This window comes from Manis pentadactyla, chromosome 4 (genome assembly GCF_030020395.1).
Source record: "Manis pentadactyla isolate mManPen7 chromosome 4, mManPen7.hap1, whole genome shotgun sequence".
Classification (NCBI taxonomy): domain Eukaryota; kingdom Metazoa; phylum Chordata; class Mammalia; order Pholidota; family Manidae; genus Manis; species Manis pentadactyla.
Window position 1 is genome coordinate 148,184,760 of NC_080022.1, and position 13,644 is coordinate 148,198,403.

At 42.6% G+C, this 13,644-nt stretch overlaps 1 protein-coding gene and 1 pseudogene across 1 annotated transcript; one reads left to right on the forward strand and one right to left on the reverse strand.

Moving 5' to 3' along the window:
• Window positions 1-938: 938 nt before the first annotated feature.
• Window positions 939-8,960, forward strand: LOC130683244 (leucine-rich repeat-containing protein 37A2-like). Its single transcript, XM_057499503.1, has 4 exons — window positions 939-2,715; window positions 3,078-3,179; window positions 8,613-8,719; window positions 8,831-8,960. The coding sequence occupies exons 1-4, from the start codon at window positions 1,021-1,023 to the stop codon at window positions 8,958-8,960; spliced, it is 2,034 nt and encodes a 677-aa protein (XP_057355486.1). The 5' UTR covers window positions 939-1,020.
• Window positions 8,961-11,717: 2,757 nt separating this feature from the next.
• Window positions 11,718-13,414, reverse strand: LOC130683245 (eukaryotic translation initiation factor 3 subunit J-like; annotated as a pseudogene).
• Between the last annotated feature and the right edge of the window lie 230 nt (window positions 13,415-13,644).

Genomic DNA, 13,644 nt, shown 5'->3' on the forward strand with positions numbered 1-13,644 from the left:
TCCTCCTTCCTCACGGCCCATACCTCCTCCTCTGACCCTCACCACCACCACCAAAAATGCTTGTAATTCTTCTGGAAAATAAACCCAGCTGGCCAGTGAACTTGTGCCACTGCCCTTGACCTTCACGTAGTCAGAAGCTTTGGATGGTTCCCCAAGTAAAGCTGGAAATACTAGAAATGAAATTAAATGAAAGCAAAGCAGGCATCTGAAAAGATTTTGTTTTTTCCCTTTTGCATTTTAGGACCTCAAGTATTGTTCCATAGATTTATTGAATATTCCACATTGACATAACAACCTGACAGCTCTCTTAACCCACACCCCTGATCCCTGCTCAAATTTAAGCAAAGAGCCAGGGTAGACATGGTGGTTTTTTGTTTTTGTTTTTTCCCCCTATATAGAGCCTTCTCTCATGGGGGCTGAGATATATGGAAGCAGGGACCAAGCAAAGGAATAGGTGGGTAGGTGGAGATGGGCATATGTAGAAGAGAACTTGTTCGCAGTGTGTGGTGGTGGTGTGGTCATCTGTGATGGTAGCAAGAACAGGAACACACTGCAGAGGTGGAGAGAGAAAGCTGCACACTCCCTTTACGTCTGAAGCACTACAGGATGGGGTATGTGAACGTGAGGAGTCACTGTTAGATCTGCAGAGAATCTAGCCGAGGGCGAGTATTTGTCTTCTAGCCTTGGCTTTTCTTGAGCACAGGACAATTGGCCATTGGGGACCAATGGAATAATCCTGCACGTAGTACTGTATTTTGCACTATGGAGTGTTGCTAGCAGGAAGTGGCTCTTTCGAAAGACATATTCCTCTCCTTTTGTTGTTGCCGACCATAGGTTTAAGTTTGTGTTTATTTTTCTCCTAATTGAACCTCAAATGTTTGCTGATTCCCGATCTGTTTTACTGAGATATATGGCTATGGACTGACAAAAAGCTGTCTCATCAGTCTTTCATTATCAAAGCAGTCTCTCCTTTTTTTAAAATTGAGGTATCATTGATATACAATCTTATGAAGGTTTCACATGAGCAACATTGTGGTTTTGACATTCACCCATACTATCAAGTCCCCTCTGCCCACCCCCAACCCCATTGCAGTCACTGTTCATCAGCATAGTAAGATGAACAGCAATCTCTTCTTTTTGACAGATGATGAAACATCTATAGGGAACCCAGAAGGGTCGTTCATGAAGGCATTACAATCCCGGAAGAAGAGTAGCAGCCCTGAGCTGACTATCGAGCCAGAGAAGGCGGCCGCACACAAAAATGCCAGCAGTTTGTCAGCCTTCAAAAGCGAGCAAGGAGACTTTAGCAAGGAAAGTGCACTTAGCTACATATCATCTTATTTCTCTGGATATATGGAAGGTGCAGAATCAGCATTATTACAATTCATTAAACCTCTTCTTTCAAACTTACAAGGAGATGAGCCTGTGGGGCATTTGCAAAACAACGCAGAGAACACTTCTCTTCCACCTGGATCCAGCATTTCAGCTGACAAAAATAAACAGAAAATAATCTCTGTTCTGGAAGATATCATAGATGCCATGCCTCTACGTTCCAAACTTCTGAATCCCAGATTTCACCCCCAAATCTCCACTAAAACATTGGAAACTGCCCAATTACAAGAAAACAGCCCACCAGAAATTCAGAGAGTAGGGAGGAGGCCGGGGCCTTTGAAGGTGGTCATCAAGGGCCCAAAGGGCATTCGGGAGAGGCGACGCAGACAAATGAGGAAGGCTGGCATCAACGGGAAGCAGAGGGCCCAGCTCCTTGCGGAGAGCACGGCCGAGGAAAAAGGCATCACGACCCCATCCCCAAGGGCGCCGGAGCAGCCTCATGTGGAGCAGCCCCCCAGGGAAACTGCAGGAAGCTCCTTCAACCCAGAGTCTTCATTCCGAGGGGAACAGGAGGCAGCCGTCCCTTCTGTCCAGTACTTGATGGGCAGGCCTCCTGCTTCCGATACTCCAAAATCTCTACCTGAGATTAAACCAAAATCAAAAGACCTAGCTGACAGTATTTTTGTTTTAGAAGCTGCAAGTGCTGGAATTAGAAATATGAAGGCCTCTGAACCAACCTCACACTTAAGAGAAAAGTACCTCTTTCCTGAATCTTTGCGGCATGCGGGTCACAAAATACTCAAGGCCAAAATGAATAGACAGTTCAGCAATAAAGGTTCACACAATAGCCCGATGGTTGTGAACAAGCCTCCATTCACTGAAATGAGCCTTATGAACTCCCCTTCACAAGAGGCCTTTTCTTCGTCAGAACTGACTTCTCAGAAAAATCCTTTTCCAGGTTTATTTTCTCTTTTGGATCCAAGCCTGAAACTCACCAAAGAAACACAACAGGAACACGACAATGTGGGCACTGACTTACCCTCCACATCTACAGACTTCCCTTTCCCAGGGAGCTCATCTCCAGGTGACCACCCCGAAGCTCAGCTAAACGAGCAGCTGCGGTCCCTCATCACCAACAGTGATGTGAGAAGGCTCATTTCTCGTATTTTCTGGACTTTGAAAATGGGCTGCTCGGAGACCCACCTGAATCCAGCCTGTGCCAAGCTCATCTCCCAAACCGGCCTCCTGATGAAGCTTCTCAGCGAGCAGCAAGAAGCAAAGGAGCCCAGGGCAGACTGGGATACAGACCAGAGGGAAACAGAAAACTACATCCATGGGAGTCCAGAAGCCCAGAGTGAACAGGAAGAGCAGGAGATCCATGAGGTGAGGATAACTCCCAAAACATGGCCCCCAGCCTGTTAGTCAGTTTGGGACATGGCATTGAAGCACCCCAGCAGGAAGACCGTGGCCCCTAGTCTGTGTCTTGTCTTGGCCTGGGCCTTTGGGGAAGACAGTGATCTCCCACTGTACTCATGTAGAGAATGATGCCACAATTGCTGGGGTAGGCGAGGAGGGGACCTAACACCCAAGGGAAACCAAGAAAATGCTGATTTATCATTAGCATTAGATTTGGTATGTTCCTGAAAAACATTTACGCTGCTTACCTGAAATAATGAGATGTTATAAGAGCTTTTATCTTTTCTACCTCTTTGTTTTTGAAAAGTCTTTTTCCATTATTTTTTCAGTTCCCAGAAGTTCTGGTGCATGGGTATCGAAACAAAGTCATCTTGGCATTGTCAGTGACAGGAGCAGTGCTGGTGTTGATTATAGCTTTCTGTCTCATTAAGGTAAGGACAATTAATTCAGGCTTCCAGAGGATAGTCTGTCTTTAGATTCAGAATCCACAAACTGAAAATCAAAGCCTCTCTCCCACCTCTTACTACTTGGTATTCCTTCTTAGTAACCAGGACCGACATATGCTTTATTCTCTTCCTGCAAAGTATATGCCAGAGACTTTTAAAGAAATCCTCCTTTCAGGAGATCTCTGTGGAACTGACACCAGATAATGAGCCATTAGACTGTTTTGAGAGGTTTAAGAAGGCCACAGTTGACATGACAGTAAAATATCTTCAACTCAAAACTAAGTCGATTTGACATCAGTCATTCCCTTTCTACCACTGATTTCTTTCCTTGATGACTGGAATTATGAGGGATGTGTAATCTCCACCCTCATGAGCGATCAGTCACCCTGGAAGAAAGGACACGGCTAAAAGATAAAAGTGTGATCTTGTTGATTCACTAGATTTACTTAGCAACTTTCTTCCCCATCACGTAAGGCATTGTGGAAATAGGTTCAGTCAGATCACTGCAGCCAAAAGCCCGTGTCAGGGTTTCTAAAGCACTTGGTATTGACGGTCCTTCTGGAGCTGGCTTGCCTGCCTGCCTTTTGTGCAATAACAGAATGGTTTGTTACTTTTCCCAACAGGCAGGGCTGACAACAACAGAGTGATTTAATTAGCCAGTAATCCTGACTCTACCTTACGAACCCAACCTCATTTCCTATATGTACCTTTTCTACTGTCATGGCAGCCCACTTTTCAGCCAGAGCAGCTCCCCAGGAAGCCCAGTCACATGCCCATTCCTACTTTTGTCTGTTCCTTTGCCCATTTAAAATTCCCTTGTTTCGCCTTGTAGAAGTCCCTTGAGTCTCTGAAAGCCAACTCAAGTTCATGTTTCTTCATGAACCCTTGCCTAAATACTCCAGTCCTCCTGGTCCTAGTCCTTCTGTGAGACTTGTTAACAGTTCTTAGAGGCCATGGTGAGGCGTTCCTCTCCCCTGTGATGTTAATATGATAAGCAATTTTTTAAATGGCAGCTCCCCAAGAGAGAAACACCAAGGTCAACACATGGTGAAGCAGAGCAGAGATAGTTATTTTTATAGGGTTATAACAATTTATTTTCTTTATTGAACAGAACACAAATGTTGAAATATTTTTTTATAAACATGGAAACATTTAAGTGAACTAAATATTTTAAAGTGCACTTCTGCCTTTTGTACAATAATATAATCATTCAGTCTAGGGTAATAGAAAGCAAACAAGACCACAGCCTTGAGGTCAAAACTTCAGAGTAGAGATATTTAAGGACCAAATGGCTTCCTGGCCTATCTGTCTTGAGTAAAACCTGACTGGATGGATGAACTGCTAAAGAGAAACTTGTACCTGCAGGTCGCTTTAGTGTGCCACAGAGGCCTCTCCCTGTGATGACCTGAAACCCCCTGGTTGTGTAGACACAGCTAGTCTGTGTGTGGAGCAGATATATTTCTCATTGTCATGTCATACTCTGGCATTCTGACTTTTTATCAATGCTGTGATACTAATCAGTTGAGATTGCACCGAGTGAGTTCTCTCTTGGAGAGTGTCTGAGCCTAGGAGACTGGTAGGTAGCATGGGGTCAGCTTGCCAAGGCCTCTGGGAAGGGAGTCATTGGCCATTGCCCAGGCAGTGACCACTGTACCCCAGTTGGCAGAAGTCCTTTTGCTGTTTTGGAATTCATATAAGCTTCCATAGTGCTTTTAATGTCCATGTAGTTTCACCTTGCATTTATATATATGTCAGTATATATATGGTTTCATTGTTTCTTCTCCTCACTTAGATGATAAGCCTTTTGAGGACAGAGACCATGCAATGTTTTTCCTGTGGTAGACAGTAATGGTGTTCAAGGGGGAAAGAGGAGGCAATGTCAGTTCCACAGTAAGGAACAATGCAACCTAACAATGATCTGCGGTAGCATACGGAGTCCAGCAGTAGACTGACCCGTGTGTTCCTAGGACTTTTGAAATGTCACCTTTTAATATTCTCATCGGTGGAAGAAGATGAATAAATGGTTATAGAACAGCTCCCTAACTATATGGGGGGGAAATAACAGCAGATCTCTATTTATCACCTTAAATAAACATATTTCAACAAAAAGAAAAGAAGAATCCATGGAAGTATTAGAAAAAATAGAAGCCATAAGCAATATTTTTATATCTGGTGGTGGGAAAGAGCCTTCTAAGCCTGATATGACAAGTGGATGCCTTTGATAGATTTGATCACCTTGCCTGTGACACCATCAGTAGACTTAGTACTGATTTATGTCAAACTTCAGGCCAAATTCACCATACGTTTTCTGATTTAACTCCCGCACTCCTGGGAGGATGATATCACCATCTCTCTTTCACAAGTGAGGGAGATCAACTTGAGGCCCCAAACAAAGGTAGAACCCAGTGGTGCTGAACTGCAAAGTCTGTGCTCCTTCACCCACTGTTGTTTTCCTCATTGAAGATAAAAACCCTCAGAAATATTTGAAACATTGAAATTCAATGAAAGCCACTGAAAGGATTAGTATATTTAGTGTAAAAGTTTTCTAAATCTAGAGGAAGACAAACGATCCAGGGGAGAGAAGGACAATGGCAAGAGCAGGAGGCATGCCGTCCCCACCGCCAGTCCCTCCACAGAGCCTGGCGGGCGTGGGTTTGCAGGAAGGCCTCTGCCACCTGATGGTATAAAAACAGTGCCTGATATTTTCTTCTGGTTAACATGTGTTGTTGTTGCATTTTTTAATCCATCTAGAATTTGTTTTATTTGCTGTTTAGTGAGGTTGAGGCAGAGAATCTAACTTTTTCTCCCACATGAAGATCCAATTGTTTTAAAATCCTGTATTGAATGCTTCATTTCTTCTTCACTGATCAAAAATACTGTCTGTATCTGGACTCTGTTCTGTTGATCCAGTTACTTTTCTTGTACTATTAAGACACTATTTAATTCCAGGTGCTAAAGAACTTATTTTGACATCTGATAGAGTGAGCTCCTGCCCTTTGATCTTATTCATACATTTCATAGCTTTTCCTTCATATTTTCTAATATTTTCCAGAAAAATATTAGCTGGCTAGATTTTAATTTAAAAATTATCATGGGATTTGAATAAGATTGCTTTATATTAGTAGGTAAATTTGGGGAGAACTTATATCTTTACAGCAATTTAGGAATACGGTATCTCGGGTCATGTATTCATATCTTCTTAAAGTCCTCCAGAAGAGTTTTAATGTTTTCATCACATAGTTTTTAGACGTTTTTTGTTAAGTTTACCCTGAGGTACTTTATGCATTTTTGCTGATGTAAATAGGATCTTTCTTCCATTTTAAAATTAGTTATCCATGGTATATAGGAATGCTTTTGAGGTTTGTATATTGATCTCTTGATTTTGTATCTTAGTGAATTCTCATATTATTTCCAATAAGATTTTAGTTGGTCCTCTTGGGCTTTTTAGGTTATTCATCACTTCAAATGCAAATATGTTTGTCTCTTCCCTTACAATACTTCACTTTTCTTATCACATTGATTAGGACCTCCTCAACAATAATGAATAGTCGCAGTAATAATAGGCACTGTACTCTTGTTCTTTTTTTTTTTTTCCACTCTTGTTCTTGACTTAAAACAGTGATGCTGTTTAGGATCCTCGCAGATAACTTCTGTTCCTATTCCAAGAGTTTTTATTAGGGATTAGCTGTTGAATGTTACCTAAACAATCAGTGAAATATATTGCAAGCTATCTCACGATCTCAAGTTAGGTACTGTGGAGGAGTCCAAGGAGAGTTAAATAGAATAAAATTCCTGTCCTCAAAACTGTTGTCATCCCACTGGTAGATGAGATTTAAAATAAAAAGTTGAATAAAGATTTGGAAATAGTGGTCATCATGTTAGATAATCATGATCATGTTTTCTTTCAAAACAGATGTGCTCCCATAGAAGGGCAGTGCTGGATGAAGAAGGAGGCTCAAGGTAAATATTGATCTGGCCATTTCAAAGTAGAATTTTAGAACTAGAGGAAAGCTTAGAACTCATCTATTTCAAACACATCATTTTACGGTGAGGAAACCATCAAAGGCAGGAAGAGTACTTACCCTAGTGCCTCTCAGAAGCAGCTCCCCAGCCAAAGCTGAGTTAGAATGCGACTGGCACAGACGCATCTGCTGTCAGAAGGCCTGGAAGGAAAACGACTGGAGGGGGAAAGGTTTTAGTTGTACCTCTTCCTGCTGGGGGTGGACCTGAGGCCTGGCCAGAGGACTGCTCAGAGGCTCTGGGGAAAGGGCAGAGAAGGCCACGTGGTCCTGGATGCTAGTCTCCTTCAAAGCTGATGGAAGGTCGAATATATGAGCCCTTCCTGTCAATCATCCCTTCGCATCCTACTGGCTTTTGGGTCCCCAGTGTCTGTTGCCTTTAACCAAACCTCACAGAATTTTAACTGGGAGAAACCTCGGTCAGGAGTTTATCTCTACTTCTTACAATAAAGAAATGGAGAAGGAGAAAAGGAAATGATCTTGCCCCTTGGTCATACTGAGAGCGAATAGCAGATAGAAGTCGGTTCCTTCCCACTGGGGACTTTCCACTGATCATTGTGCTTGGGCTGTGAGCTCCATTTTATGTCATGACCCACTACACGTACCATATAGGCATGAGTAGTTTCTAAAACAAACTTATTATGCACTCTGATTTTTTTCTATTCCATTTGTATTTAAAAGAATATTTTGTGTTTCACTGCTGGCCATGACCTTTAAGCTGATTTCACAACCCATTCACTTGTCAGTGAGAGTCTGACATGTGAAAGTTAGTGAGCTAGTTGGACTCAGCAATAAGTTGGTGTGATTCAACCTGTAGGAGAAAGCAGTAGGGAAACGGAAGCACCTTCTCCCCCACCCACCAGCAAGTGACACATGTGAGACTGAGTCCAAAGGATACTGGTGTAAAATGCCTCTGGAGAGAGTGAAACGCTTCTGCCCGGTGTGCTTGAGCCGTTCGCTTACTGCACAAGGGCACTTGGCCAGTGGCCAAGAAGGTGAGTGGGGCTGAAATCCTGCCTACACTCCATGCCAAGCCACATACAAAGGTCTCCCCAGGGACACTGTGGGGCTATAAGGGACAGATACGGAGAAGTTCTGAAGCTCAGCATGCATGGAATGATTTTCAGGATCCCAGGTCTGTAGTGATTTTGCTTGTGATGATGGACTGAGGTACCCATTTGGTCCTAATAAGTCAGAGATACACATTGTGAGAGACATGAAAAATAGCATGAATCACTAATTATTATCTGTGTGTGTGTTTTCCTCCAAGGGGCTTCCTTGCTCATCTGGATAAACTCTCAGAAGAGGGTAAGAATCAGGTAAATTTGAGGAGGATCAAGTACTGTGCTGGAGAATGCAGGGGATGTATGGAATTAATACCTCCTTTCTATTTTTTTAGAAGGGCTTTTCCTGGAGAAGGCGGCTTTGGCTCAGGAATATGTACAGAACCGTCAGTCCCTCACGTGAGAAAAACCTGGAGCAGAAGCTACTTGAGAAGGATGGAGGGTAAAAGATTAGGGACAATTTAAAATTCTTATCTAAAATGAGGTAATAACAATAAGTTTTATTATTCCTTTTAAAAGTTAAAAAGATTTGGCATTATTCTTCTTGTCCCAGGGAGCTCAGTGAAGTTGTAATAGAGAAGGATGTGACTTCAGGGTCGGGTGCTGGAGGGAGGAGAGTGAAGCGCAAGATACCACCACAGAGGGGGCCCCAGCCTGCCCTGGGCCACCTACAACGCTTCTAATATTGGCTTCTCAATAAAATACATAATTTTCTCTCACTGAAGTGTATGGACTCATAACCAATTCTAGCCATCTGGTAAGGAATTAAAGTACAAATTGTTAAATACTTACATGCAAATAACAAGCAAATTAGCAAATAACAACATAGCGAGAACTACTGATGTTTTAGGCAGAGAAGAGACATGATCCAGCTTGAGTTGTAGGAGGAGTAATTCGATGGTGGCCTAGAAGTAGAGAGGCCACTTGGGGGTTTAGATAAGTAGGTCCTAGGAGAAAATGGGCCACCAGGTAGGAAGTTTTGATGCAGGTGAAGAACTTGGGACAGTGGATCTACTTGAGTGAGAACTGGAAGGACAAGAGCTTATGTTCAGAGAGTGAAAGATTGAACATTCTAGATGATGATAAGGTTCATGCATCACCTAGGAATGGGGATCAGTGAAGTGTCAGGAATCTAGGAGGTGAAGCCAGTTGGATAGTCTTGGAGACATAGTCCCTTTCCCCTTTCAGTAGCTCAGCAGATCTAGTTCAGCAGGAACCAACCAGCTCAATGGAAAAACAGCCTCCACCTTTCTAATGAGATCGCTTCTTTCATCATTGCAGTTTCCACTGTTAGTGGTGTAGATGTTCCTGCCTTGCCATCGTATAAACGTGATACATTCCAGGCAGGCTCCCTCCCTACAGGACCCCTAGCCAATGGGCACCTGGGCCAGCTAAGTCTGACCCAATCCTCTGTTACCATTTTCTTTGTAAGTTTCCCCAAGAAACAATAAAACCATACTTTATATTTGCACATTTGGTACTACTGTCCTCTTTACATAATAGGAGGTCAAGGAACGTTGTGCCCAGGAATGTCTATGGGTTGTTGGCATGGCAAATATTATGGTAGAGAAGAGCTAGAGTCTAGAGCCAAAGTCCCCAACCACCCGTGGGCATCATTCATTACTACACCCACTCAGAGAGTCTCACGTCTATCCGGCTCAACCCCTGCATCAAACAGTGTATTGATTATCTGGTGCTGTGCAGCAGATTACAGCAAAATAGTGGCTTAAAATAGCAATAAACATTAATTCCTCACAATTTCTGTGAGCCAAGAATTCAGGAGTAGTTTGGGCAGTTCTGGCTCTGGGTCTTTCATGAGGGTCTCAAGATCTCTGCCAGGGCTGCAGATCTGAAGGCTTGACAGGCTGGAGGTCCACTTCCAAGGTGGTGTGCTGCTCACTTACATGGCTCCCACGGTGGTGCCGGATGCTGGAGGGAGCCTCAGTCCTCCTCATATGGGCCTGTCCCCATGCTCCATGATTGAATGTCCCCACAGCGTGATGGCTGGCCTCCTCCAGAGTGAGCAATCCAGAGAGGGAGACAGATGGAAATTACACTTTTTATGACCTAGCCTCAGAAAGCATATAGCATCACTTCTGTCACATAACATGAATGGTTAAAAGTCAGTCACTAAATCCAGCTCACATTCAAACCTTTTGAAGAAAAAAGACTCAAAGAATTTGCAGACATTTTACAGTTACCATAGACAGAAAAACAGAAACCACTGTAGATATTTCAAACAAACAAACAGAAAGCTTGTATACAAACAATTGGTTCTGTTCATTGGAGGGGCTAGTGGTGAAAGCTGAGGGTGGGGGCACTGCACCCCACTAGCTTTCAGTTTACTTTGCTGTAGCTGCTTTCCACAGACTCACAGTTGCTGTTGCCACTCAGAACCCAGGAAACTTCTGGAAACTACTGCTGAGGTCATTGCTGCCTGGTGACTGGTGGGGTGCATGGAGGCCAACATGCAGCCTGTACATCTGCCGCCCCAGAGGAGGAAAGAACGGCTTCCACCTCCTTTCTACCCTCCGGATTTCACACAAGTACATTTTATTGGTGGAACTCTGCTGTCAAGGGCATCTGTGAAATGTTCCTGGGGTTCCAATACCTGCGGAGAAGGGGGTAGAGATTGGTGTCAAGAGCCAACCAGTGCCACTCAGCATCCTCCATATTACAGACACAGTGAGAAGACCCCACCTGTACTCGCAGTGATCCTAGCATCCTACATTTTTTTTTCCAGTTTCAAAGGAATTTAATATTATTTACACATTTCAGGAACAGATGATACATTTCCATTTCTTAGAAACTGATCTCTGTAATAAAATAATTTTAAATTCAGTGTATATCATTATTACTGCTAAGGAAATCTTAGCCCTTGTCTGTCTTAAAACATTCTTTATTTGCTGTCATTATTGCTCTGTAGTCACTGCTTTGTTAATTCCTCAAATCATTTAGATGGTCCTGTCTTCCACTTAGGAGTCTCAATCAAAGCTCCGTAGACCACAATTTCCTATGTAAGAGAAATTAAGAACATCTTCTGTTTTTTCCCTACTTTTGATTTTGTGATGGTTTCAAAAAAAGACTCCAACCACCAATTTGGTTAAATTGCTTAAAAGACAATATATAATAAAAATCACCCAATCTATGCTTAGAGGCATAACCTGAGTTATAAGCACAATTACTCCAAATAAATAGTTCTTCTAGGTACCTAGTTAGGCTTTAGTATCTAAACAATTTCCCCAAATAAATAAGAAGGCAGCCCTATACCTTTGTTGCTCTAGGGTAGCACTTAAGGGCCTGGCAACTCATTTTTCTTTTAAAGCTATTAACTACTTATCAAGCACTTATTAAGCTTTGTAAGCATATTGAGAACTCTAGTCCCAAGAGTGGTGTTCTCTACTCTCCAAAAATATCTCTTGGGAGATAACACAATTAAGTCTTCACAATAGTGATTTTATTAAATTAGTTGCTTTATAAAACATTGACGATGTCATAATTGTTAACATAACAATTTGCCAAACTGTAACTGGTGCAGTTTGCTGAGCATGTTTTATAAAGGGAAGTAAATGCCAAAACCCTGTTAAAGTTATTCCATTGCAGCCTAGGAGAACAAAGGAGATTTGTTTCTCAGACACTTAAAAGAGGCAAATAAAACAGGTAGTATCCCCTCCCCAACCTGAAGTACTCCATCAGTAGAACAGTCTGATAAATATAACTAGACAGTCTATGCTGCATTCAAGAGATTCCACAACTTGTAATGCAATAATGGAGAGGTTTACCTTCTTCAGCTTCAAAGTTGGAGGGTTTGGTCATTTGATTTTAAGTATCAAACTAGTGCTTTTCAGCCACGGTATCTTCACTCTGAGCAGTCTTCTTCACAATGTATTTCTAATATCCTCATGCTCAATTTTAAGACAAAGCAATTTTAATACTAGGTGCACACCACATTCCCTTGTTGCAAACTGCTTTTCTTGACAAGTTATGAAGTAGTTCAAGGAGGTATGGTTAAGGCTGTATTACTGAATGGTGCTGGTAAATACTACACGGATTTTTCATCGTGTTGCAACTTTAGTTCCCAATTTAGTGACTGTTCTTGTGGAATCAACAACAATGACAACATTATTAGGTTTCTTTTTTTAACTATGATTTAGTAGCAACTGAGGTTCCCAATTTTAACCCCTTGGCAGCAAGATACAAGTTCCCTTGTTCACACATTAGCACCTAAGTGTCAAGGGGTTAAATAACCAGCATAAAAGATACTGTACTTCTGATTGTAGCATTTGGCAGAACTGAAAGGAAAGGAAGTTGTGCTACATGTTGAAGGGATTATGGGCAACAGAAAGAAGACACCAGGAGAAGATAAAATGTCACATGAAGTCTTCATAGTCTTGTACATATCCTCCATCATAACCACCATAATCTGCCAGATCATCCTTCATGGTGGCCTTTAATCCCCCTCCAGGAACCACACCTTTCTTCTTCTTTTTGGCTTTGCTTTGCTTTTCTTGCTTCTGTTTTTCACTGCAAAGTACAGTCAATGAATTGGTAATCTTTTTCAAGTCATCACTTTCCAATGAAATACATACATCTCAAACTAAGGCTTCCAAAAATCTGGCATAATATAATGACTTTTCATATTGTGTAATTTTGTCTTTTAGTAACTTTCCAAATTCTGTGAAGTCATCTCTTGAAGATGGGTTCATAGCATCTATTCCACAAACTGTGTTATTAACACCAAAAGTTTCTATGGCTAATTCAAGGTCTGACTCTTCCTGTAATTTCTTTAGCCGCAGTTTATCTGCTAATTGTTCTTCTGGTGTTAGCACTTTAGGTTCTTCATGTTCTTCTAACCTCTTTTTATTATCTTCTTGCCTTTTCTTCTGCTGCTGTTCTTTCTCTTTTATCTTCTCTGCTGTTTTTTTCTTTTCTGAAACTTTTACTTCTGATTTTACTTCTACTTCCTCTTTTTTTCGTCATCATCATCATCCCAGTTATCCTTGACGCCCTCGTCCTCGTCCTCGCCTTCCCAGCAGTCCCCACCAGCAGGACCGCCGCCGCCCCCCACCTTCCGCACCGGGTCTTCCACGGAGAACGTGTCCGCGTCCCAGGAGTCGGAGTCCCCCGCCGCCGCCATCTCGGGCCAGGTGTGCGCGTGGGTGCGCGGAATGAGGGCGGAGCTGGCGCGGTGGAGGTGAATCACTGGCTTTGCTGTGGATGGCCGGCGTGGGGCCGCATCCTACATTTTTGTAGGTGTTCAAGTCTTTGTAAAAGAGCTAGCTGAGTCAGAAACCTGGAAAGGTGTCCTAGCTGGAAAGCAGACTGGGTGCTGGATGCTGGTGACATGCACTCATCCCCAGAGGTGAC

Coding starts and splice junctions, on each gene's coding strand:
- LOC130683244 (XM_057499503.1), top strand. CDS start 1,021: ATGAGCAACATTGTGGTTTTGACATTCACCCATACTATCAAGTCCCCT. Junction 2,716..3,077: donor AAGAGCAGGAGATCCATGAG/GTGAGGATAACT, acceptor TTATTTTTTCAG/TTCCCAGAAGTTCTGGTGCA. Junction 3,180..8,612: donor TAGCTTTCTGTCTCATTAAG/GTAAGGACAATT, acceptor CTATTTTTTTAG/AAGGGCTTTTCCTGGAGAAG.